Here is a 27,756-nt window from a genome sequence, read left to right as displayed (position 1 = left end):
ATGAAAACATTGAACTGTTTATTGCAGAGAAAACAACCATTCAGGTGATACAATGAACACAGGCCGGGTGAGAGTATAAACAGATTTTCAGGTATAGCAGATTAGCAAGAGTAATGCAATTGTCAGGATACCACCACGAGAGATACAGGTGACTGATTAATGCTGTACAAGCAAGCAGGAACTGGCTAAACATGGATATCAACAGAAAGCAAACAGTGATCCAGGGTACAAACATAAACAGGCTCAGAAACATTAATGACCAGCAAGGAAAGCTGGAAGAGGCAGGTATATATGAGACCCTCAGGTGTGGGTGATTAACTAGCTGTGCTAGTTAAGTCCTGATAGTGGGAAAAGACAGAACAGCAGCATCTCTGGTGTTCCACAGGTACTGTAGGGTAACATAACAACAGAGCCCAAAATAGTCCCAGGCGCAGATCATAACTAAATGTAACAATATGCCATTTATTTGTAAAGGCAGCCCTGAAGAAAAAAAGAAAGTGAAATTAAATAAAATGTGTATATTGTAGGTTTGCTTTATTTTGCAGTCATACATTTCAAAACTGAACCAAAAAGCTCTTTCTCAGAAGGACCAAAACAATGTGGATTGAACGTATGCACCTCTATACATGCTAAGCAGTAAATTAGTCAAAACATAGTGTTAGTCGCTCATATTCTTTGAGATGTTTAAATGAACCCTACAGTGGGAACAGGCATTATTTTGAATACAGACTGCTTTATAAAACGTTCTCTGGGTCATGCAGTTGATAGCCAGTGTGAGTTTCATAGTCATCACATTTTCTATGGATCTCACGGTCAAATTTACACAGTGAATCGTCTTATTGGTCATGATGATAAATTGTTATGTTTTGGCCACGGTGGTGAGTAACCCAAGTAATTTTCTTTCCACTTTGTGGTTTAGCAAATAAGTAACTCAAGCAATCTTCTATCTTGTGCGAAGTATACATTAAAGCTTTACCCATAGCATAACAACTCTAGTTATGAGCTCAACAAAAGAATCAGACATTGTAAGGATGCAGAAGAAAGAAAATACCCACAAGTTACTAGACAACCACTACACTGGAATTGGTTGTTTTAATATGTCAAAGTGTACTTTTCATATATTAGTTTGATTTCCATTTCAACTGTTTGCTAAAGGCATCCAATATCTGCAAGGTAGCCGGTCTCATTTGCTAAATAAAGAAGATTAGAGATGGCAGAGTAATCATGAGGGATTTGTTTCATAAATAAAGATCAACTGTTGATGGCAAATGTCAACTGTGCTGATGGATAGTACAAATAATAGACCGACTAAAAAGAAAAAAAAGATTTTAAGAAATAGAAAAATTCACCACTTGAGGCCATAGTGACATATTTTTTGGGATCCACTGAAAGCATTTAGTATTTAATAGTTCAGTGGATTCCAGTCAATGGTGTTCACTACTGGACAGGCAGCCAACATAGACATGAGAGTGGTTTGGGAGAGAATTCCTCTATAGCAGTGGTAGTAAGAGCAGGGGTGGGTAGCTTTGGTGTTTCTGTTTACTAATAAAGTGGTGCAACAATGTATACTGGTCAAATTGGGCTATACTACAGTGGTTACTGTAGGCTGCATAACATGGTGGCTATGGTCTGTATAATACCCATGATGGGTGTGGGTATGTGGCGTTAATAAGGCACTGCCTTTTTAATCCCTTATCCCAGTTTAATGTGAAAAGCAATAGAATAGGTGGGGGGGAGAGCAAGGCTCAGCAACAGTGGTTTAAAGAAGCAAATTGTAAATGTACGTAAATCTGATCCGACAAGAGCAGAGCTCCACCTGTCCTCTATCTTCTTGGCTGGCATGGAAGGTGAACAAACAGTCTTCAGGATTCCGGCTTATTTTTTTTTGCCTCTTCCACCAGCATCCAATCTTCCCACCAACCAATCACGAGATTACCTTTCAAAGATTCCGTTCCCAACCAAGCCCATCCTAAAAGAGTGACCGCATACAAACAGGCAATAGTCCAGTAAATGCTCAAAACTCCACGGTTGCATTTGCAATGAGGGAAGGTTGTGGTCTAAAATCGCAGAGGGTCAAGTGTTTCTCTAGTATTCACAGCTCTAAGTTTAGCATGGCATTACATAGATATTGCCTTATAATATTATGCTGGGGCATATATCATACTTGCCAACATTTTATAATTTACGTCCGGGAGATGCAAGGGGAAGGTGGGCATGTAGGGGGTGGGTCTTCAAAATTTGAGTCATTTTAGCCACGCCCTGTGACGTGATGACGCAAATCGCGTCATTTTACAGCGGGGGCGGGGCCAAACGGGGCGGGGCCAAACGGGGCGCTTCCCGGTGAATCACGGCGTTTGAACCGAATTCTGCCCACTTCACTAGGAAGTGGGCAGATCAGGGAGATTGCCATACTCTCCCGGGAGTCCGGGAGACTCTCGCGAACTGCGGGAGTCTCCCGGACATTCCGGGAGAGTTGGCAAGTATGGCATATATGAGAGAATGTCATGTCCCTTTACGACATATCAGTTTGATTGCTGCCTTTAGAGAATTGTTGCGAATGTTCATATTTAAGTGTGCCAGTTTCCAAGGCAAAAAAAGAGCTTTAGTTATGGGCTAAGGTTACAAGTTCTGAATTAGAGCTTCAGGTCTATTAGGAGGATTTACTAAAATGATGCTTGGTATGAATTTATCAAATCACCATAAATTGGGATTAGCAAAACAGAAATCACAGTATTTATCCCATCTGACATGTGACCATTTGAGTAAGTCATATGTGGTTTAGAACAAATCACCGGTTTTCAAATCATAACACAGTTGTCACATTTTGCATATGTGCACATATACATTTGCACACTCACGTTTTTATGTCTGTATTTTGAGATACACGCATTTTATGATATGTGCAACCTTAAGTCTAGTACATAGATGCTTCAGATGCAAATTATCATTGTCAACCCGGGAACGGCAACGGTCTTGTGTACGTGCAGAATTTACACTTGGTAAGGAACGAATTTTTAAGTGTAGCCCAAAACATGTGTAGAGTCCCCCATCATAGTGAAAGCCAGCTGCATCCTGGTCAGTACAGAGCTGGTGTTTCTATGATGCAGAAAAGTGTGCAGCCCCTTCCAGAGACTACCAGCTCCATGGAAAAAAAATTGGGGGGCTCTTCCCAGCCCCCTGTGCTGTGAAATCAGGGTAATAAGAGGTAAAAACCCCAGGAGTAGCAAGATTGCCACGTCAGCGTTGCCTAAGACACCAGATCATTATTCCAATATAGTATAACTAGGCAAATAATGCACACATTTTTAAAATAAATTGTAATTGTAATAAAACCCCAAATCTCTAATTTATCACTTTGTTATCTTTTTTTAAAAAAGTTTCTTGTCGCATCATAATCCATTTGTAATAAAATAAAAAAACATAAGAGCATCAGGCCTGAGTCATTAAGGAGAACAAAGCATAAAAAAATTGAGTAAGTTTGCACCTGGGGAAAACCATGTTGCATTGGAGGGGAGGCAAATTTAAAATGTGATGGCAGATTTATAGTTGGGGTAGGGCATGTTCTAGATCAACTTTAAATTTCAGTGTCAAAATAAAGCCATACTTGCCAATCTTTTAAAACTTCATTCCGGGAGATCCCGGGCAGGGGGGCGTGGTTGAAAGGTGGGAGGGGCGGGGCGTGGTGAATCGCAGCATTTTGGCTCTGCCCCGTGACAAAATGCCATTTTTTCGCGGGGGTGGGGCCAAAATGACACGATTCACTGCGAATCACGGCATTTTGACAGCAAGTTGCAGTTTGCGGGATACTTGCCTGCTCTCCCGGGAGTCCGGAAGACCCACCCGAATTTAGGGAGTCTGCTGGTCATTCCGGGAGAGTTGGCAAGTATGAATAAAGCTATCAGGTATTTGTGTGCCAGAGAACATTTAATCCTTTCTTTTGCCTTACTTTCCATAAAGACTCAGCCCCACAGGGGCAGGCTGGGCTGGGTGGCAGGGGGGCATCTGCCCCCGGGCCAGTCCCATAATGGGCGACCTAAGGCTGGGTCACCTGCATTTTTTTCCTTTAAAATAGGCAGCTGAGTCAAGTCTTGCCCCCCGGGATGAAGTTTTCCAGCCCTCCCCTGCAGGCCCACCATGTGAAACTGTTCACTAGAAGCATATGCTGCTGAATGGCAATTTCTTAAAGACTACATTGTTTATTTTAACTACTCTCTACATACAAATATATTTGATATAGAGAGCACAAGAGAGCGTTATTGTGTCTGTGGCCAAATATAAATGCAGGGCTGAAAAGCAGTTACAGGAGCTAGTAAAATAAGCTTTCCATTTAGTCAAATGGTAAAGGAGGGTATGTACACAAAAAAAAACAATCAATTACAGTGATTTGAAGGAAGAACCTTGCAGTTTGTCATTCTACACATTTCTAGCTGCAAAAGAAAAATACGCTCATGCGTTTCAAAATAATATAAGCAACATAACTGCCAGGACTAAAATAAAACTACATTAATGCTTTCACTGAAGGAAACAAATCAAATTTAAACGTTGCATAGTGAAAAAAAAAGGATTAAGGCCTGAAGTCATCATCTTAGAACTCTCCTCATATTTGATGGAAATAGTTCTCTTTGTTTTGGGAACCCGAGTGCTCTGTGAAATGTAAAAAACGGATTCTTCATTACAATCTTGGAATATGTCTAATACCATCAAAGGCATTTTCAGCTTTTGTGAGTGGCATCACTGTACATTACTGTTAATGGCATATTCTATATGCTCCAAAGCAGTCTGACAGCTTCAGGCACATATCCTGACAATAACAATATTTACCCAAACATAGCAGCTACATTCTGAATTTGCTTTACAGAATTACAGTGTATTACAAAGACAACGTACTGGTTTATAATTATTTCACCACACTTGCCGTACTTTACTGTATTGTAGTGTAGATTTAAATCAGATATGACCATGTATATAATATATATTAGAAAATGCCATATGCATAATTACTCATTCAGTCTCCTAAACATCATATGTACATGTTAGTCATTACGTATACTATTCTTTATTGTTTCTTAACATGGGCCTTGTGTGTTCTTGTTTTCCCAGGACAGTCCAGCTTTTTCCGCCTAAAATCTTCAACTCACCATGTTTATTTTTTTCATAATTTAAATTTCTTTTTAAACTATTTAAATGTGTGGTTTCTCTACACATAAGCAAACACACAAATATAAGACATGCTACTGCAGCCGTGTTTGAGAACCTCGTCAGATGGAAAAGACAGGCAAGAAAGACAAGATGCAGGTGCCTTGTAATCTTATTGTTGGCAGTACATTCTTTTCCCCCGGTTGTGTACCTTGTCCAGCACTATGCAGAGATCCTGTGCAGCCCCTTCTCCCCTCCACATTGTGTCTGGGATAGCTGCTATCACCAAGACACAAACTGTCATATTTCTGTATAGTCCATAGTTCACTCAGATACTGACAGGCACTTATGTGGTAGCCTTACTATAATACACAATTGAATATGCTCAGCTAAAAATACCACAAAACAGAAATTGACCAGTTAATTTCTTACAATGTACTTACTATAGTTTTTACAACGCTACCCAACATTCTACCCCTATGATCTTGCCCAGGAACATAACTCAGCAATTCTTGACAATTACCTTGGCTTTCTCTGCAAATGCTGGAGGATTTAAGTGCTGAGATTATTGATGAAGAAATAGCCCAAACAATTAAGGGCTTGAAAGTCAGCAAAGCTCTGGGTCAAATCTAGGTTAAATCTCCTTGTTTAACAGTATATTGCACAACAACCCTTTTTGAATCAAACATGTGAGCAAAAACTATTGCGATCCAAAAAGAAGGAAAATACCATACCAATTGTAATTGATCTATTTCTCTGTAGAACTTGGATGTCAAAATTCACTCTAAAATTCTTACACCTGAAAACAGTATTGCCATTCATGGTCCACAATGACCAAGTTGGGTTTACACCCAGGAGACAGGTCCATGACAATACCAGACGCACATACTATTCATTCTAATAAATTCTTATCTCACTTGCTCTCCATTGACTCTGAGAAAGCTAAATAATGTGTTGGTCCTTCATGCTTAACACACTCCATCAGTTTGAGTTTGGTGGAGATTTTCTCATGGGATTGAAGCCCTGTACTCTACTTCCTCTGCCAGGGTGTCAATAAACAACATCATGTCAGACATTCTCAATCTAACAAGTGACACTAGGCTTTCTGCAAACATCAAGGGGGTAATGGTAGGAAAAGACAACTATAAAATATCATTGTTTGCTGGTAATGTCTTATTGACACTGACCACTCCACACACCTTTCTCCCTATTCTGTACAAAATCCTAAGGGCCTATGGATCTATCTCAGGATACACGATCAATTATTCCAAAACAGAGTCTCTCCCCTCTGTGTCATCTCTCCTTTTTCGTTTCTTAAAAACTAATTACAACTTTTGCTTGGAAGTCCAATAAGCTAAAATACCTTTGGATATATATTACTAGCAGTTATGAAACTCTCTACAAATAAAATCAAGGCAAATCTAGGTAAGTGGCAAAAATTGGTAATGTTATTCCTAAGGCTATAAAAATCCTTTTGTCTTTTACCTCCTCCTACTTTAGTAGAAGGAGGTAAAAGACAAAAGCCTAATTTCATCTTAACTCTATTCCACAGATAGGTTAAATTTGTGTGAAGAAATAAGCCTCCAAGAACAAGCTTCACAACTCTCCGGCGACCAGCCACAAATGGGGATTGGATCTTCACAGACATTAGATATAATTCCATGGCTTCCTATTTCAGCCAGGTGGCCGCTTCATTCTCCTGGCCCATACCTTGAGATCGGTCAACATGGAAGCATCAAATAATGGAGCGGCCTTAATGATGTTGGTAGTAGATATGGTGAGAGCAGGGTTACCAGGCTAACTAAAAGTAAAGGTTAAGCCAGTCTGGCTTCCTGTCACACCTGTATAAATTGTATTATATGACACTGCTAATGATAATGTATGTTTTATTGTTATGTAATTGCAAATGTTCTTAAATGTCATCAGGTGGGTTTTAATAGGCAGTGCTGCAATCTATACCATGTCAATTATAAATGAGCTATTGTTATTTAGATTCATTGGGGACCAAAGGCAATTGGCACAGAGACTGTTAGCATAATTCACAGGAAGTATCAGTCAGCTTGAACCATGATTTCACTCCTAAAGACTGGAAATGGTTAAATCATGCTCCATTGTTTTACATCTCAGACAAGCAGACTTCCTATAGCACAGCACTGCATGGAGCCTGCTGACTAGAAGTGGGATGAGGGGGACCTGGTTATAGCCCCTCTACTGAGGTCCCAATCCAGAGAAACTTTGTTATTTAACTACCCTCTTGTAAGAAATCTCATACCATGGAAACCAAACTAGTGATAAAGGGACCTCTACGTGAAACAGCTGTTTTTTGCTTCAACAATACTGACGAGTTATAGCTCCTGTTGTATTGGAGTGTATTGTACAGGTGATTGGACATTCTAAGGCTTCATGAACTTCGCTTCATTTTGAGTTCCTCCAAAAGCAGGGAGCCATCCTGGTCCCTGTTTTCCTGGTAGAAGAGTGAACATTGATGCACAGCAGCTGGGGCTGCACTCTGGAAGAGCAATGACAGTAAACTCCTATACTAAAGGGCATTAGGCCACATCGTATATGTTTCTAGAATAGCTGTATTTCCTGTGTGTTGTTTTCCCTAACTGTTTTCCTAGGTGATGCACTAGAAGAACTTAACATTAACCCGGTATCCTCACACTAGGTACCTCCAGAAAAAATAGACCAGCAATAACCACACTCACCGAATAATATATTTTTTGGAAGAATTTAGGATTAAGACCCCGTGTAATCCTCACAAATTTGGCATCTAACCTCACTCCCATTTAGATTAACCCTGAGCCCTCCAGGACATGCCCCCCGATATACTTCCTCCCATGGCAAAGGAAGCTACCAAGATGGTACTAGATATCCTGGAAGGAGTCTCATTTGCCTGTCTGAACACTTTACACCAGAAATATGAGCTCCTGGAGGCAAAATCCTTTGAATTTCTTCAACTGAAACAATTAAACACCCTCCCAAAAAAGGACATTTCAGGCCCTTGACATCTTTTGAGGCAATTTGTTATCACACATCCTTAAAGTAAGGTATGATATTCGCACTCTGCAATATACTTTTAAGAGCCAAACAAACCACATTCTCAAACGTGTATTCAACTTAGAAGCTCAGACCTGGGGACACATGGAACAGAAGCAGAGGAAAAATATTGAAATCTTCTATATCAACTAAAAAAGAATTAGTGTAAATTATATTACAGGTGGTATCTGGTTCCCACTAGGCTCCCTTAGAATGTATAGCTCTACCTCCCCAATGTGTTGGATAACCTGTGTTCACTGGGCTTCCCTTCTCCACTATATCTCCTCCCTCTAAAGCAATATCATGAATAGCCCTATGTAATCAACCAGAGCTGGAAGTTACCTGATTTAGGAGAACAGACAATGTCCTACTCAATCACAAATCCTGTGCCCAGCCAATACCATTTCTATAAATTGAGGTCCAAGTGACTTTTGGTGTTTCACCAGTGTACCTTGATAGTCCCCCCCATTCCAGGATGCATGCCTACTCTCCGCTCTTGGGAGATATTTTCACAAACCAGAAATGCTCTTACATTAATTATAATATTTCATTTTTGGCCTAAATATACAGCTCTGTTTAGCCTAATTTAAGGTTTACATTAATCATAAGAGTTAGGGGACATCTGAACTGTCTATATTACACATTGTATTTTTGTGTTTTGAAAGTTTTTTCCATTTATTTTATTTTTTTAAACATTGGGCAACATTTGCACCCTCTCTATTTTAGCCTCATCCAACCTTAATATTTAAATTGTTTGTACTATTTAAAGGCTGGACAAACATCATATTAGTTAGAAGACCATTCACTCACCTAAAGACATTTTATTCAGATCCGAGCCTCGCTGCTGAGAGCACACATAGGTGATTCTGTAAAACAGATCTGAGCCTTTTCTGGATATGGCAGCTGCGCCATTCCAATAAATAATGCTCACTCCCTCCCTCAACCAATTAGCAAATTACAAGCCTCAATGGAATGCAAAAGTGATTTTCAGGGCAATTACACCATAATGTCACGTTTGTGTAGTTGTCAATTTGTGTTTTACTTGCAGCTAAATCATTTACATGAAGCCACAACCTCAAGCACCTTCATTTTTGTTTTTTGCATGTACTTACTTTTTAAGTCTATTTATTGTGTAATTCAAAACATTGATTGGCTATCATTTCATTAGTGACTTAACTAGAGATGGGCGGGTCCGGTTCTCCGAGAACCGAACCCACCCGAACTTTGGGTATCCGAGTACCGAGCTGAGCAGCTCGGTACTCTCCCGCCCATTCCGAATCCAAATCGAGGCCGAACGTCATTGTGACGTCGTCGGATCTCGGGACTCGGTTCTCGCGATACTTCAACTTTATAAATACACGCCTCCACAGCAATCCATCGCCATTTGACAGAGGGAGAGAGCAGGGTGTAGTCATAGGCTAATTAGAGCAGGGACAGAGAATACCATATTGTTCTTGCAATTGCTCTAACCAAAATCGCTAGTGCAGAGAGGAGGATAGAGGTTTATTATTTTTTCTTCATATTTGGCACTCCCCAGCGCTTTTGGGGTGTCCCCCATAATTGTGCATTAATATTTCTGGCTGTCAAAAGTCATATCTGTCAGCATTATCTACTAAATAATTTGTAGCACACCTCAGTGTTTTTGGGGTGTCCTCCCTAATTGTGCATTAATATTTCTGGCTGTCAAAAGTCATATCTGTCAGCAGTATCTACTCAATAATTTGTAGCACTCCTCAGTGTTTTTGGGGTGTCCTCCCTAATTGTGCATTAATATTTCTGGCTGTCAAAAGTCATATCTGTCAGCAGTATCTACTCAATAATTTGTAGCACTCCTCAGTGTTTTTGGGGTGTCCTCCCTAATTGTGCATTAATATTTCTGGCTGTCAAAAGTCATATCTGTCAGCAGTATCTACTCAATAATTTGTAGCACTCCTCAGTGTTTTTGGGGTGTCCTCCCTAATTGTGCATTAATATTTCTGGCTGTCAAAAGTCATATCTGTCAGCAGTATCTACTCAATAATTTGTAGCACTCCTCAGTGTTTTTGGGGTGTCCTCCCTAATTGTGCATTAATATTTCTGGCTGTCAAAAGTCATATCTGTCAGCAGTATCTACTCAATAATTTTTAGCACTCCTCAGTGTTTTTGGGGTGTCCTCCCTAATTGTGCATTAATATTTCTGGCTGTCAAAAGTCATATCTGTCAGCAGTATCTACTCAATAATTTGTAGCACTCCTCAGTGTTTTTGGGGTGTCCTCCCTAATTGTGCATTAATATTTCTGGCTGTCAAAAGTCATATCTGTCAGCAGTATCTACTCAATAATTTTTAGCACTCCTCAGTGTTTTTGGGGTGTCCTCCCTAATTGTGCATTAATATTTCTGGCTGTCAAAAGTCATATCTGTCAGCAGTATCTACTCAATAATTTGTAGCACTCCTCAGTGTTTTTGGGGTGTCCTCCCTAATTGTGCATTAATATTTCTGGCTGTCAAAAGTCATATCTGTCAGCAGTATCTACTCAATAATTTGTAGCACTCCTCAGTGTTTTTGGGGTGTCCTCCCTAATTGTGCATTAATATTTCTGGCTGTCAAAAGTCATATCTGTCAGCAGTATCTACTCAATAATTTGTAGCACTCCTCAGTGTTTTTGGGGTGTCCTCCCTAATTGTGCATTAATATTTCTGGCTGTCAAAAGTCATATCTGTCAGCAGTATCTACTCAATAATTTTTAGCACTCCTCAGTGTTTTTGGGGTGTCCTCCCTAATTGTGCATTAATATTTCTGGCTGTCAAAAGTCATATCTGTCAGCAGTATCTACTCAATAATTTTTAGCACTCCTCAGTGGTTTGCGCTCAGAATGTATTCAAAGCAGTCCACATATGATCTAAATGAGCAACCAGGTTCTGTCACCAGTCCTGATGTTAGTGTTCCCAGTACGTCATCTGGCCAAGGCGATGTCAAACAACAGAGTGTTTTCAAATTAGTGCAAAAAACAAAAACCAAAAAAAAATTTACTGTATTGAAGCGAAAAAGAAGTGTAACTGAGCAAAAGTTAAGTGACGATAAAAAAAAAATTGCAAGCATGCCATTCTACACACGCAGTGGCAAAGAGAGAATGAGGCCTTCACCTTTGGCTATTAGTGGCAGATCCCAAAAAGTTACCCAGGCTACAATTGGTGCACAACTACTGTTACGCGTCAAAGCTGAGCTGCAAGATACCAGTGAGGCATTACAGGAGAATATTTGCTCTGATTCACAAATGACAACAATCCCTGTGGAGAGTCCATCCAACAGTGGGATGTCTAATCGTGAGCATTCTGCTGATGTGTGCCTTAATAGCCCGAGTGTAGCCGGTGATACCCAAATTGAGGATGCCACTTTGGAATTAGAAGAGGATGAGGGGGAGATTTGTGTAGGCGACGAGGGCGCTAATGATGATGTTGATGATTATGATGCAGACAGATACCAAATTGCCTTTCTCAATTTCTATTTATATTCTAGATTATATAACGGCTGAATAGTTTTCTATTTTACTCCTAGTGGAGAGAGGATCTGATGCAGACAGATACCAAACTGCCTTTGTCCATTTCAATTTATATTGTACAGTCTATAATGGCTGAATTTTTTAGTATTTTATACAAGTGGAGGGGGGGCTAGAGAGACAGAAACCAAACTGGCTTTCTCCATGTCAATTAATATTGTACAGTCTATAATGGCTGAATTTTTTGGTATTTTATACAAGTGGAGGGGGGCCTAGAGAGACAGAGTGACCCCAAACTGTCTTTCTCCATGTCAATTAATATTGTACAGTCTATAATGGCTGAATTTTTTAGTATTTTATACAAGTGGAGGGGGGCCTAGAGAGACAGAAACCAAACTGGCTTTCTCCATGTCAATTAATATTGTACAGTCTATAATGGCTGAATTTTTTGCTATTTTATACAAGTGGAGGGGGGCCTTGAGAGACAGAAAGCAAACTGGCTTTTTCCATTTCTTTACATATTTAACTATAAGTGTAGGGTGTAATATACATTCAAAGACGATGGCTGCATTGCCAATATGCATAGATGGAGAGGAAGACAATCTGTTTTGTGTGTAGAATAGGCCTACCAACGAAGAATTAAACTGTTTTTTTGGATGATTTATTACCTCAACAATTAGATTACTTGTCTCTAAAACAGTTGGAGCACTAAATTGGGTTAATTTAGGCCCAAAAACATGGATTTTCCCAAAAAATAGCAAAACAAAACCAAACAAAACCAAAACCAAAACCAAAACACGCAATGGCGGTTTTGCAAAACCAAAACCAAAACCAAAACACGACGGTAATCCAGATCCAAAACCGAATCCAAAACCAAAACACGGGGGTCAGTGACCATCTCTAGACTTAACAGTCACTAAATCAAAAATACAAATTCACCAAGCTATATGTCAAATTCCCATCCCAACAAGATTTTTAACCTTACTATTACTTTTACTATTTTACTTTATTACTGTTACTACTATTACTACTACTTTAATCTTACTATGTATTTCACTCTAAGCTGTTATTTCTTATCAGGCATTTTAGGCATTAACTGGCTTCCAGCAGTGTTTTTCAATAGGCTCACCATCAGGAAGTCTAAAATGCATAGTTTTAAAAGACTCCTTGTGCCCTAAAGGAATACTTGAGGCTGTTGCTTGTAACAAAAAAAGTATCATATCTAACATGGGCCACATAACAAAGGTTTTTACTCATTCAAATACATGCCTCCCACGACGAGCATGTATGACTCCCTCTTACATGACTTACAAGTCCTGCTATAACAGAACTCTATTGTCAATCCCTTTCTACAGAAACAGGAACCACATCAGTACCAATGGCATTCATGTGTAGACTGTCACCCCTAAGGTAATTCCAGGAAGTAACCCCAAGTTCAATGTGCTTCACCATGACTCCCTCATTTCCGGGCAACTATCACCGACCAAACCACAATAAACCCAGTTAAGTAGACCATGGCCTCATCAGGTCCAATTCATTTATGAGATCTCACATGGACCTAATACCTAAATTATAACTCCCTATATATAGTACTAAAATATGTAGAGGCCTGTCTGATCTAGCAATGATAAAACTCTGGCATGACTGTACTTTACATCATTCCCCTAACTCCCAACCATTTAACTTTTACCTCGCTCCAGGGAAAAACCCAACTGTCTGCCTACTGTTCTTGCTGATGTGCATGGATTACACCCCAAAAGATTTATGAGTGTCCCAAGATCCACAATAGATACTTCATTGGGGCTGCAACAAAAGAACAGGACCAATGGGAAGGGAAAGACAGTAGCACATCAACATATAATAAGAAGAGAGCTGGCAATAAAACACTACAATAGGTGTGACATAACAAAGTTTAAAGCATTCAGATTCCCACATCCCTATACGCATAGCAACCAGTGTTCTCCCCAGAAAATTTTGCCAGCCAGGTGGCATTCAGAAGCAGCCGGTCGGTGGCACTTGTAATACTTTGCAATAATAATGAAAAATGTTGGAGGCTATTGCCCACATCTGCCAGGACTGGTCAGACTGGTGGTCAGTGGTCTAACACACACTGCTGGCTGTAGTGCTCACACAGTACCTGTTCTAACAATGGTTTATTCTACTATAACAGGACTCTGTTGGACTCCAAGAGCCGGGTGGCAAGTAAAAACAGCCGAGTGCTGGGTGGAGCACCCGAAAATAGGTGCTGGGGAGAACACTGGGCAGCCTCACTTCCCAGACCATACCTTACTGTTTTAGTAGCAGCCCAATGTGGAACCAGTGAGATCTAAATCCCTGAGATGCATAAACTCCTCATGCACTTTATAAATATTGTGATAAACTGAATCCTGGATATGAAAATATCAGGATTCAATACCAATACCAACATGAACCAATAAGGAACCTGTCCTGGGTGAGTGCACTGCCAAAGGCATTGTACCAGGCACTCTCTGGATTGCACCAACCTAAACAACTTAACCAACACACCTTTCCCAAACTGGCCTTGTATTAACTATGCACTTCACATAATCATTTTGCAGCTTTCTTTAGCCTGAACGCTATGAATCAGCAATTCCTCATTCTGAGTTCTCCCAAAAAATACTAAGGGATATACAATACCTTGGCCTTGTAAGCAGAATGACAAAATGCCTGAACCTGCTTACCTGAAAATTAGAGACTCTAAAATAAAAAAAACAAATAACCCCTGAGAATTATGAACCACAAACAGCCAACTATAACTCCCAATGCCTACCTAACCAGGAAATCTTTTGTAATGTGAGAAAAACAAGAATGCGAGACCTGCTATGTTTCCAGTGATCCTAGGTACTGACACTTGCTTGCTAAATGCCCACCTTGCAAATATAATAAATTTACTAACCTTTCCCAAACAGAAAACCCCCTAACTGGACTTTCGAATGCATACTACTGATTCCAGACTGCAGAATAGGCCACAGATTTCCCCTCACTCAGTGTTCACGGTAACAAAGCTGTGATCCCAATGCAGAACTCCAGATGTAACTTAGACATACAATTCCATTATGCTCTGTTTCCAGTAGCAATATATGAAACCCACGTTATTTATTTGGACCCCCACCACATCGTTATCACAGTGATCATAGCTCATGTCTATTCTACAACAAAGTCCCTCAGATTTGAACTGCAACCGTGATGGGAAACAATTCCAACAACAACGGATTACCTTACAATCCTACTATCCCCACCCCTAGTCCACTCAAAAACAACAGGATCCCTGACCCCAAATCCAGATAAGCCTGTCACATCGGTATAATATTTCAAATCAAAACCTTGACACTGTCATAAAAATCAACTCCATATTGTAGTTTTCAAGAAACATTTACAATACTTTGAGCTTCTCTCCAAAATCAGGGTACAAATGAGTGAAATAATGAGTTGCCTTGACACCCACCGCCACTGCTGCCAAACACAGGATATCTGCCCCACTGTCATTATGCAACAAGCAATGTTAAGTTTTCCTAACAATGACTGCAACCATCACAGCTAAACCTTATTGGCATGTTTGGATTTTCATCCAACTTTTGGGGTAGGTGAGGGAATCAATAACAATCCTTGTGCAAGGTCCTTCAGATGTATCCAAAGCTAAACGTATCCCAAACTTCTGTGCAACCAACTCCACAAAATGCAACAATATTAAACAAAAATTGAATTATGGGAGCCTATAAAGAGAAAATAATCTAATAAATGAAACTATAACTTCAAACCAAAGATATCCCTCACTACCCATTCTGTAAATGTGCAAAAAGAAAGCACAAGATGTGGAAGAGCCCACCTGTAAGGTCCATGAACTTTTCATCTCACTAACGACAACCCAAAAAATGGAAATTATCTGGGTGCATCGGTGAGATCCAAAAGGTCAACTTGATGTCTGTCAGTACTCAACCACCTGGGTGTTTGCACTCAAAAGAAGTATAAGAAACTGGACACAAATCAGAGCAAAGATCATACTTTATTGAAGTGCCACAAAATTAGGATTTCTTCTTGGGAACTGTCTCAACACCAAAAAATGTAAAGAGAGGTCTATAAAGAGCCTAGTCATGAACATCAAGGAAACTTTCATAGTCAATTTTTTGGTGGCCTACCTGTACCTGTGGCTACCTGGGATTGTTCCTCTTGCTTGTGAAATCTCCAGATTCCTCCTTTTTTATTCTAAAACATCATTCTAGACCATTCACCCAGTGAACCATCCCCCTCTTCCAAAGGATTTGTGCTTGAATCATTCTTCTAGTCTCAAATCTGCACGGACCCTCATTGTATTACCATCAGAAACCATTTCTTTGAAGATAATTGTCCTGCTGATCAAGGACCCCATGATAGGGTTTTGGGGGGACCAAGGACCAAAACAAACCCTGTCATAAGGCTTTCCAGCAGCCCTCATCAGAGCTAAAAACCTAATTCGCAAGTCTATATTTTTGTGTCCCCAACAAACTGGGTCTTCCAGCTTTCCAATGATTAAGTTGTTCGGCATACCTTAGCCAAGAGACCTCTTCCCCCAGTCCTCAACTATTGTGTCAAGGTAACAAAATAACCCTGCAGAAAAATACATTCTGCTCCACTTGTCCTGCTGATGGACTAGAACTAGAGAGGACAGACAAGGGAGAAGGGATAACACACACAGGAACAATACCTGCAGCATGCTCCAACAAACTATTCTGTGTTGAAATAAATTAAAGATGGCTCACCGGGCTGCCCCAGGGATGGTAACCAGATCAGCTGCTAATCCAGAACCCTGCAGTAGAATCACCTGGCTGTTTTCTCTTTTGTGATGCCTCTCCTCTATGATCAGGGAAACATGAAACAATGTTCTGCCTTCTGGACACCTATGTGCTAAGACCAACAACTGTGACCATCATCACACTCAAACTCATCTACCCTCTTGCACCGAGACCCTCTTTAGTGGGCTGCAGTCATATACTGGGCTAGTGGCAAGGAAGGCGAATAATTCCCCACCAACTGCCATCAAACTTGCTCCTGCAGAATGGGTCCAACTGTAGAAGAGGCCGGTCATCTCATTATACATTCTGAGAAGTCCACTACATCTTAGGTGCACAGGCTACTATACTTGATCTCCTCCCATGCTGAACTGCCTCCCTGTCAGGTGCAATGCCATTTGATGTGCATTGCAGTTGAGAATACTGCAGGGTCCAGGCTAGAACTTTTCGGATGAAGGTCCACTTCCACCATCCCACCAAAAACCTGGCTCCAACCTGACCACATTTTTCAGGGTATTAATCTTGACTGTATTAACTCTCCTCTTCAAAACCTGTCAACAAGGTTACAAAATATTCTGAGCCTGTCTTTTTCTCAAATATCTTTAGTTTGCCACACCCCTGAAACTTTCACACAAACATTTTACTAGTACAGATGGAAGCAGGTTCTTTTGGACACATGTCATGGATCATGCCATTCATGTCACCTGCATCTGACTGTGCTGCACCCACATTAGAAGTGAGCAGATAGATGCTGATGTCCAGGCTGAGAATCAGTGTCTACAGTGTCTACAGGCCCTAGGAAGTATAAGCACTACATGTATTAGTACACTATCAAAACCTCTTATACTTATATTGGGAATTAAAATCACAAAGCAAATTATCATCATTAATTCATAGATTGCTTACACATCACCTTCAGTGAACATGCTAACAATAATATAAAAAAAAGTAATATCTCAGCATAATTAGCATGGTTATCGCACATAAGCAGTTACAATGTACAGAAGGTACATAGAGCACAGTGTATAACACTTACGCAGAATGAGTCTGTACATCGTGCCAGCTGCGACTGAAGTTCTGCTTCAGATCATTCATCATGCTGACTCCCAGCTTATGTTTTATTTCTGCCAGGTGCTTCTCTTTGGCGGCTAACACTTGACGTAGAGTTACAATTTCATCTTCCAGCTATATTAACATAGAAGTAAACCAAGTCAAAAGGGACAGAAACAGATTAAATTGCAAGTGCTTCAAGCCTAATATATATTAATTCAGTTATTGTTGATTATATAAAGCCTATTTACTATATTTCACTATATTCCTTACCTCTGCTAGTTTTTAAAACACTGGTTCTCAAACCTGTCCTTGTGATTCACCAACATATTTTCTGCATCTCTTCACAGGCCCACAGGTGAAATAATAGGCGTCCCAACCACTTCATATCCACCTGTACTCCTATGAGAGTATTGGTAAGGCTTTAGGGCATGTTTGATTTCCACTGATCTAAGGAGAGTTTTTATGTCTTTTTAAAGAATTGCAAAACTTATACTTGAAAAGGAAGAAAGGGGAAATTGTGTATACAGGGCACTCTTTTAATAAGATGTATATAAATATAAGTTGCGAAGTTAAGAATTATAACTTTATTCCAATAAGTAAGCAATGTATTAGCGAAAAAGTTAAAAACACTGAGTGAATAAGTATGTATAACAAATTTGGGAATCCTGTTTAAAAGTAGTAAAAAACTACTTTGCTCTCTCACTGTATTTTTATAGCAGTCAATTCAGGTGAGCTGTGGAGATATCAAGTTTGCAAAATAGAGGTGTTATAACAAGCATACATTAGTCTGGTAGTCTAACCTTTTAATTAGTCTCTCCTTATTGTAATTCTATATAGACAGGTAGACACTAGGTATCCATTGATACCAGTATATATCTCCTCTCAGTTGCAGTCCCACTAGCTAGCTCCTAGGGGTCGGGTTTGGTACTATTAGGGGTTATTCAGTAGTTGTTTACTATAAAGATGTTTCAATATAGTCACATGTTCGTTTGTCACTCCTCCCCTATAATACTCCTTTGTTAAATGAGTTAGGTAGTCTGTATCAAGTTGTTGATTGTTCTAAAATAGTCTAAATAATGCTTCAATACATAGCACTTTCACACTACTCAGTGTCTTTTGTGTGTACAGCCATCTTAATTAGTTTTATAATTCTAGTTCAGTTTATCTGTGTGTCAATCACATGCACTTGTGTATTCATCTAGAGCCTCTACCCTACCGAGCTTTAATGAAGTTAAGGGATGAATGCTCAATGCCACTAGTTGTAAGTCATTCCTGCATTTCTACTTTCCCTCTATTGCAAACATGGATCAATTCATATCATTGTTGTCTCCTTCAAGCAGTCTAAGTTATGCCATTAATAAATATATATATACATGATACTACTAGGAGTCCCACTTCAAGCGTGATTCAGAAATATACCCTATCTAATCCGATAATAAAGGGTTCTATAATAAACAGCTTATTCGTTTAAGATTACAGCAAGTAACAGTGAGCTCAGCTAACGCCAACGCGCGTTTCGCTAAGATCTTTATCAAGGCAACCTTGCCAGAACAATCTTAAAGTCATACTGCATCTACTTGCATCGTGTTTTCTAAATACACAATTTCCTCACACAAGGTGTCAATAAGCTCCTGATACATTCCCTTTTCATATCCTACCTTCACTATTGCAACCTCCTTCTGTCTGGCATGCCAATGGCAACCCCACCTGTAATCACACATGAATGCTGCTTTAAGACTAATTCACACTTCCCATTTTTCCTCATCTTCTTCTCCTCTTTGCCAGATCTTTCATTGGGTTTATATACATCTCTGCATTACAGAATAAAATTCAAACAACTGAGCCCACCAAACACGGCCCTACATAGTTCCTATCCCACTTATCTTTCCAACCTCACCCAGTCACCACCTGTGCTCCTCCTTCTCTCATAACCTCATCCAATGCATGGTGCAAGACTTTTTATGTGCAAATCCTCTTGTATGGAACTCTGTACATGCCCTAGCAGACTCTACTCGACCTTCAACATTTTTTAAAGGTCAATTAAGTCTATACTACTCCATGATCACTATTCTCAGACAACCTATGATTTACAGTAGCCACTTTAGTATGAACTACGTAATAAACAGCATTAGTTTCTAGATTTGCTACTAAAGAAAGGCTAGCTAAGAAGCGAGAATTACCTTCACCAACTCATTCTTTAGCTCTTCTTTCTCTTCCTCAGATATTATTTCTGTATAGTCAATGTCAGCTGCCAATTCCTCATCCGTTTCTTGCAGGGGCTGAGTGTCCAAGAGATCTTTATAAAATGGAATATATTTAAGTGATAATAATAACAATATAAATAACAAAAGTAATCATAAACAAGTAATAAAGACTAACATATCAAAGTGTTGTGTGGAACAATGTTACAGAAAATAAAATGGAATCCGTGCCTTTTTTTTTTCTCTCATACATCATAGAAGAAGCCATTATAGAACTATAGACAACACTATATTAACAATGAAAGAGCTGGTTAAATGAATATTCATGAGCCGTCAATGCTCACATAATAAGAATCACGCACATGCTCAATGTAATTTCTAAACATGAATGAGCCTTATTCTGTTCTGAGACACCTTAGATCTCAGATCATCAGATTCAGGACAGAGAGAGAATAACATGAATAAAGCTGCAGCATAGAGACAGAGCAGCAGAAAACAAAGATATCACAAAGTACAAAAGCAATGGTGGAATGAAAGTGATATTAGAGACGGACCAAGGACCTTGCAACATTTTTAACATGGGACACTAAGGACTTTGTATATATGCAATAGAAGCCATGCAGATGTGCATAAAATCCACATTACAAATTCCTTAAAGCTACATGAAAAATACAACAATTTGCTTGATTGATGTTTTTACTACATGAAAAAAATCTACAAACAAAAGTGTAACAAGTCTCCTCAGATGCTTCTTGATTAAAATAGGTGATTGAACAAAAACATGTCCAGTGTTTCAGTCTTTATACAATATTTATCAAAGAAAGTATTTTATAGCAACCATTTGCAACAGACAAATAAAACGCTGATTGTTTGCTGAGAAATGTCTTTTTGTTTACCAGTCAGGAGATTTTTTGATGATCTTGGAGGTGCAGTTTGCACTTTACAATTTACAGCATATGATGTACAGGTTCTAAAGTCAGACACGCCATATAGCAAGCAACTTGCGAATTATAAATTGTACTATGAAAAATATATATTTATTTTATGCTTTAAAGGAAGGTAAACTGTTGTGTTTTAACTGCCATAGAATGTCCGGAAGCTCTGTTTATTTAGAAGATAATTCAGATGTTGCTCAGTGACCACTGCCATGTTTATGTTTAATTCCTACATCCCAAGTTACTTACTTGGGGCAAAACATGGAATGCTCTGTGGCATGTGGTTCATGTGTTACCTAATACAAACATGATCAGTAAGTGCCTCCTATTACACTCACTCTGAGGAGCACTGCCAATTCAGTGTGGAGGGCATGCTTGGGGCAACATCAACATTAATGTATTTTAGTGGATTATAGATATGGTGCTCCAAATTGTGGGAAAGTCAACGTCTCCAGAAAACACCATCATTGTGCATAAAAGATCACATGCCGGCACATTATATTGAACAAATGTAATAAACAGAGCTAACTGGGTATTTTTTCAAACCAGCATCATTAAAACATTTTTTTGTTGAAAGATGTTTTTTATTTGGGCATCAATCTTAAATAATATAGTGACCCGTGTTTAGGTCCTGGCCCATATGTTGAAAAAAAACAAATTAGGGTGCTAGGCTTGTTCAATGCCAATGAAATAGTCACCTCAATAATGGCAGAACTTATGTCTCAACTCAAACTGAGATCTGCTGCTACGATATGTAAGCAATATTACTTGGATGGCATCAAGATTCTCTTTATTGTTTTTTTAGACAACCTATTGGCATGTCTGTTGTTAAATATGAATTCACATTACTCAATCTATAATCTCAAATTTTGTTCAACTGTTCAGTCATATCACTCACCCACACACAAAAAAAACCCTCTAAAACCTAATGTAATTAGACGAAGAGGGTCCCAGTGTGCAAAAATATACAGAGAGTAAAGAAAATAAACTTATAACTCTCTTCATGTTGAGAACTTGATAAGTGTATGGTAGTTTGCAGACAATTCCTCACAAATAATATTTGCAGGGCATCTACTTAAAAGGCTTATATATTTCACCTAGTATGTAATTTACAGATGAGTAGACCCATATCTTCTGCAATCACAGTGAACTGAGTGAAATGGAATGTGTGTAGCACCCTGCTTTGCCATTCTTCTAAAAGTGAACATAATAATATATTCTAAAATAGTCTGTGTTATGAGACTGTGCAATAAATCTTATCATCAATGCAATAGAGAAGAGGTACACAAATTGATCTAAAAATGTAAATGCACACGAGGACAAATTTCTGGAACTTGTTACATTGTAGGGTAACCTCCTGAGGACTGGCCAACTCCTCCTACGTCACGAGTAGTGTATGCTGCATTATGATGTTGTACTTGTGTCAGCGATTCCATTGGGATTACATTTCTCATTCTGCTATTGTTCTGCGCTGTACTCCTTCACTATCTAAGCCGTCATGCAAGTCCCCCAAAATGTACTTACGAAGTGTAACAGATTCTCAACATAACTTATGCTAGACGACACTTATTCTTATTAATTCCCTTTTACCTCTGAGAATTTAATGATCTATGTATATTCTAAAAATGTTTCCTCATTCTGAGTAAATTATTAGATTTGATTTTAATAGTATCTGCCCTCAATTTCATGAACGTGTTATGAGTGACCGGTTAGCGCTGCAATGACGTTTTTGTGATTTGCTATTGAGTCATTATTAACACTTACTTATAAAAACCCAGTCATATCCTGTAGGGTTGGACTATTAGTCTTAATACCCAGACACTGTCTATGATGTATAATGTGGGATAAAGAACAACCTATGGTAAATTAAATAATGCTAGAAGTAACAGAGGAGTTGTGTGACTATATATATTAGCAAAAGGCTGTAGGCTGAATACTTTTATACAGGTCATCATCATCATCAATTTATATAGCGCCAATAATTCCGCAGCACTGTACAGAGAATTCATTCACATCAGTCCCTGCCCCATTGAGGCTTACAGCTTGAATTCCCTAACACACACACACAGACTAAGGTCATCTGATATACCTAATAATTAATTACAGTAGTGGATGCATTAATTCATATAATTTTCCTACCAAACACTGAATCGCTGATACCATCTATATATTTGTTTATTCATAATGTCTGGTCTTTGTATTTTGTTCTTCATGTAATGTGTTATGGATCACTGCCTCCTGGGTATGTCATGTACCGCGCTGCGGACCTTGTGCACCTTATAAAGGATAATGATACCAGAACTTTATATATACACTATCTATAATATAAATGTCTAGTGGCGTGTGTTAGTGTGTGTGTGTGTAAAAAATAAAACCAAGCTGCAGCGCCACCTGCTGGGCGGAGTTATACACTGACCTACTAAATTCTTAGTGTGTGTGGAAAAAAAAATTCAGAAAGGGCTGAAATTTGGTATACTAAGATGTTTTTAATTTGTTAATTTAATTTGTTAATTGTTAAAAGTGTTTATAAAGATTTAAAAAAAATATATATATATTTCTTGAAGGAGAAGTGACAGTTGGGAGTGGTTGGTGGTTGCCGGGGGTGACAGTGGGGAGTGGTTGGTGGTTGAGGCCTAAGCTATGACCCAAATGCATGACAAGAACCTTTTTAACACCTTAAGTAGCTTGATTTGGCTAGAATGCATGAGTATCATGCACAGGTTAACTTGTACATATATATGCACTTGTGCTTAGTAAGATCAATAAGAAATAGATGGATCATTTTTATAATTTATTCATCAGCCACCAACATAAATTGCATCATTTGCATAGCTAACCTAAACCTAATCAGTCATTACATAATTCAAACTTTATTATGTGTACTTCTCGTTGCCTGTCTATAAGGAATATCCTGCCTGAGAGATATTAGCAATTAGCATGACAACCCATCTAGGAAAACACATTCTTGCTGTAAAACTCAAAACACATATTTCCCTGCGCCTGCTAGTTTCACATGTCTCTAGGAAGATCAATTTGCTTTTATCCAGAAGGAACCAGATTTAACTAATTACCACACAATGCGCCCACTAATATAATTATTATGTACTTAATGAGAGCTCCCAAAGTACTTCATTATATGGTATTGAACAATAATAATCATGAACTTCACAAGCTACGTTGAAATTCATACAAAGCAAAGTGAAGCTCAGGCATGTCAGTAAGCGTATATGGGTCTATTGACATCAGTTTTTAGTATCCCAGCATCAAAGGGGTATATTTACTAAACTGCGGGTTTAAAAAAAGTGGAGAAGTTGCCTATAGCAACCAATCAGATTCTAGCTGTCATTGTGTAGAATGTACTAAATAAATAACTAGAAGCTGATTGGTTGCTACAGGCAACATCTCCACTTACGTATAGCCCATAGAGTGTTTAATAAGCTTTGCTGTCTAGAATTAAACATGCTTTGAGCACTTTAACACTCAGGTGTATGAAAGTGAAAAAGGGCATAATGACATATGTAAGGGCAGCCAGTACAAATCATCCAGTTATTCCATGTATAGTACTCAGCTCTGCAGTGTACAGTGTTTGTTGCACATTTCTCTGTGTGCATGTGTGTGTGTGTGTGTGTGTGTGTGTGTGTGTGTATAATATATATATATATATATATATATATATATATATATATATATATATATTTTACTGTGAAACAGCGGCTTTAGTTGCTCTTTAAGGCACCACAGTAACTACAAGAAAATGAGACCGGTTTGCATGAACCCTATGTTGTATATGGAAGTGATTTTTGCCCCAAACCCAATCTACTCCCTCCGTACAATGGAATGCACTCACATTATTTGACAATATAACATTTACAAAAAAACACAATTAAATCGTGCATGAGCTTTAAATTTGGAATTGAAGAGGAATTATTTGTACAACCTTTATTTTAATTGCAAACAGTCCTCTAAAGAAAACATTTGAGAGAAGTACTCTGCAATCTTTACATTCCTAATGTTCTTTGTCTTTCCCTGAAAGCCATTTCTGCCTGCCTATCGTATGTAAATTCTCCAGCTAAATAAAAGAATCAAAGTTCTTTTGCTCTATGGATGCTTAAAATAAATTTTCTGGATGCCCTACAATAAATCTGTAAATTGTAAAGTGCTTCCTCCTACACACACTCTCCAACCGCTCTGATACTTTGTCTCACAAGCTCCAGAGAATGCTCAGCAGCGGGATTCCTGGAATAAAACTCACCTGCTGGAAAGGACAACACAGTGCATAGCTATGCCGACCGTATTTGTTTCTCACACATTACTCAGAAGTCACTTCACAGGTGAATTCAGGATGGATTATTATGAGATTACATTGAGAGCTTTTTGTTCTTTGATGAAATTAATTATCAAACATCACCATGCATTGCTTTATTTGTTCTATGCCATAGAAATAATTTTCTTTGCAGTACAGATAATCAAATGATGTCAATGTTATAAATATTGCCCTTATTCTGGGTTGTGATAATGAGTATTACAGGTAACATCTCTATGGCTTGCAGAAGGCATTGCATTAGCAAGAGTCATGTTTAAACTCAGATTAGCTAGTTGCACTCAAGTTAAAGTAAAATAACTGAATAAATCAGACTTGACATTTACAAAAACTCCTTTGCACTCCTGCGGTATTTAAATTTTTACCCTTCTGTATATGATTTTGGTCTGAAAATTTCACTCTTTCTATAAAGATTAGCTGACATTAATAATTATCCTGCTTTTGCAAAACCCCAATACAGGGGTTTGCTGTATCTTAACGTGGCCGAAAAGGTTTTGTATTGGTGCTCAGTTGATATATAAAGTAGCGGTATTCAAAATCTAAGAGAATGGAATTTGATGGTCTTACAATAAAGGCAGCAGGAAAAGTCGCGGTATGGCATACCACCGTATGCCAGTCTACTACAACCACTGATAGGAATACAGTTCAATGATTTGTTTGTGCTTTAATAAATACTTACTTGGATAATGCAACAATCAAATGCTGAAGATGTTGCTTTGTCAATTTCTTCTGTTGATTTCTATGTGTAAACTGCATAGCAATAATTATCTTGAAATTCTCATTTAGTTAAATGTAGATGATGTCAGGGACCCTTCCTCTTAAACTGTACCCAATAGACCCAAAAAGAGCCAGTTCTGCATACAGAAACTCCTGCCTAACTTGTTTTATTGGTAAGAAACACTCTCTAGCAGAATGCATCTAATGTTACCTGCAGGTTTACAATAACCTAAAGAAGGAGGGTTATATGGAGTAATCTTCATATGCCTTGTGCCCAGGGCTGCCAAGAAGAATTCAGGGCCCGGGTACAACAAATTCATGGGGCCCCCCCTCATAGTCAAATAAGCCCCAAAAATTTTTTGCAAAAAAATTTAGGTGTATGGTCATGCATTCAGGGGCGTAGCTAGCCAAACGGCGGTGCAAAAATTTTGGGAGGTGTGGTCATGCATTTTGGGGCGTGGCAAACGTGCCATTGGGGCGTGGCTAACATAAAAACCACTAGGCTCTCAATTCGCCGGAGCGTCACATATGTTCAAGCACTCCTGACTTTCAGGACATCTACCACCACAGTGTAGTATACAAACAATGCAGTGTGTACACAAACAGCTCAGTCTTGGCCTACACCTTACATTGGGCACAACATTCACCAAAAATTGGTATTGTCCCTACTAGAATCACAACATTTCACATACTGTCCTGCGCTCTCCTACCTGTTCTTCTCACTTTCTCCACCTGTGGCTGCATGTTTCTTTAGTTGCGGCTTGTCTGGATCCTGGAATGCTGGGGGCCCTATTTGGAAAAAAATAGCTACATTTAGATAATTCCAAACAACCCTGGCGTTAAATCAATACCATCCACGATTAATAATTAGGCCTTCCTCCAGCTCCAATATTACAATAATGTGCCCCTTCATCATCGCCATGCCTTATGATCACACTGTGCCCTCCATGCTGTTTTTGCCCCCTTCATCTGGCTCCCCTTCATCAGACTATACTATGCTGCTCCCCCCCTTTTTCAATCCCACTGTGCCATGCCTCCCCCCCCTTTGTAACCCCACTGTGCCATGCTGCCCACCATTTTTTAACCCCACTGTGCCATGCTGACCCCTGTTTATTAACCCCACTGTGCCATACTGCCCCGTTTTTTAACCCATCTGTGCCCCTCTCATTTTTTCACCCCCTCTGTCATGCTGCCCCCCCCCGTTTTTAACCCCTCTGACATGCTGCTTTCCCATTTTTTAACCCCTCTGTGCTCCCCCTCAATTTTTAACCCCTCTGACATGCTGCTTTCCCATTTTTTAACCCCTCTGTGCCCCCACTCATTTTTTAACCCCTCTGACATGCTGCTTCCCCGTTTTTTAACCCCTCTGTGCTCCCCCTCATTTTTTAACCCCTCTGACATGCTGCTTCCCCGTTTTTTAACCCCTCTGTGCTCCCCCTCATTTTTTAACCCCTCTGACATGCTGCTTTCCCGTTTTTTAACCCCTCTGTGCTCCCCCTCATTTTTTAACCCCTCTGACATGCTGCTTCCCCGTTTTTTAACCCCTCTGTGCTCCCCCTCATTTTTTAACCCCTCTGACATGCTGCTTTCCCATTTTTTAACCCCTCTGTGCTCCCCCTCATTTTTTAACCCCTCTGACATGCTGCTTCCCCGTTTTTAACCCCTTTGACATGCTGCTTTCCCGTTTTTTAACCCCTCTGTGCTCCCCCTAATTTTTTAACCCCTCTGACATGCTGCTTCCCCGTTTTTAACCCCTCTGACATGCTGCTTCCCCGTTTTTAACCCCTTTGACATGCTGCTTTCCCGTTTTTTAACCCCTCTGTGCTCCCCCTAATTTTTTAACCCCTCTGACATGCTGCTTCCCCGTTTTTAACCCCTCTGACATGCTGCTTCCCCGTTTTTAACCCCTTTGACATGCTGCTTTCCCGTTTTTAACCCCTTTGACATGCTGCTTTCCCGTTTTTTAACCCCTCTGTGCTCCCCCTTATTTTTTAACCCCTCTGTCATGCTGCCCCCCCGTTTTTTAACCCCTTTGTGCCCCCCTCGTTTTCCTCCCTTCACTTACCTTTTCTCCTCTCTTGGTCTTCTCTG

General features: G+C 39.4%; 1 protein-coding gene across 2 annotated transcripts in view; it reads right to left on the bottom strand.

Moving 5' to 3' along the window:
* The window catches only part of TPD52L1 (TPD52 like 1), an 80,235-nt gene that overhangs the window by 13,983 nt on the left and 38,496 nt on the right, over positions 1 to 27,756 (bottom strand). For both annotated transcript variants that reach the window (XM_075203014.1, XM_075203015.1), the window contains exons 2-3: positions 19,672 to 19,787; positions 17,475 to 17,623 (exon numbers count right to left, since the gene is read on the bottom strand). In XM_075203014.1, coding sequence (XP_075059115.1) covers positions 17,475 to 17,623; positions 19,672 to 19,787 — 265 coding nt within the window. The remainder of the gene's footprint in view (positions 1 to 17,474; positions 17,624 to 19,671; positions 19,788 to 27,756) is intronic.

The sequence above is a fragment of the Mixophyes fleayi genome, chromosome 3 (genome assembly GCF_038048845.1).
Source record: "Mixophyes fleayi isolate aMixFle1 chromosome 3, aMixFle1.hap1, whole genome shotgun sequence".
In the NCBI taxonomy this organism is placed as follows: domain Eukaryota; kingdom Metazoa; phylum Chordata; class Amphibia; order Anura; family Limnodynastidae; genus Mixophyes; species Mixophyes fleayi.
The sequence above is the reverse complement of the archived record's forward strand: the minus strand, read 5'-3'. Positions and strand labels throughout refer to the sequence as shown.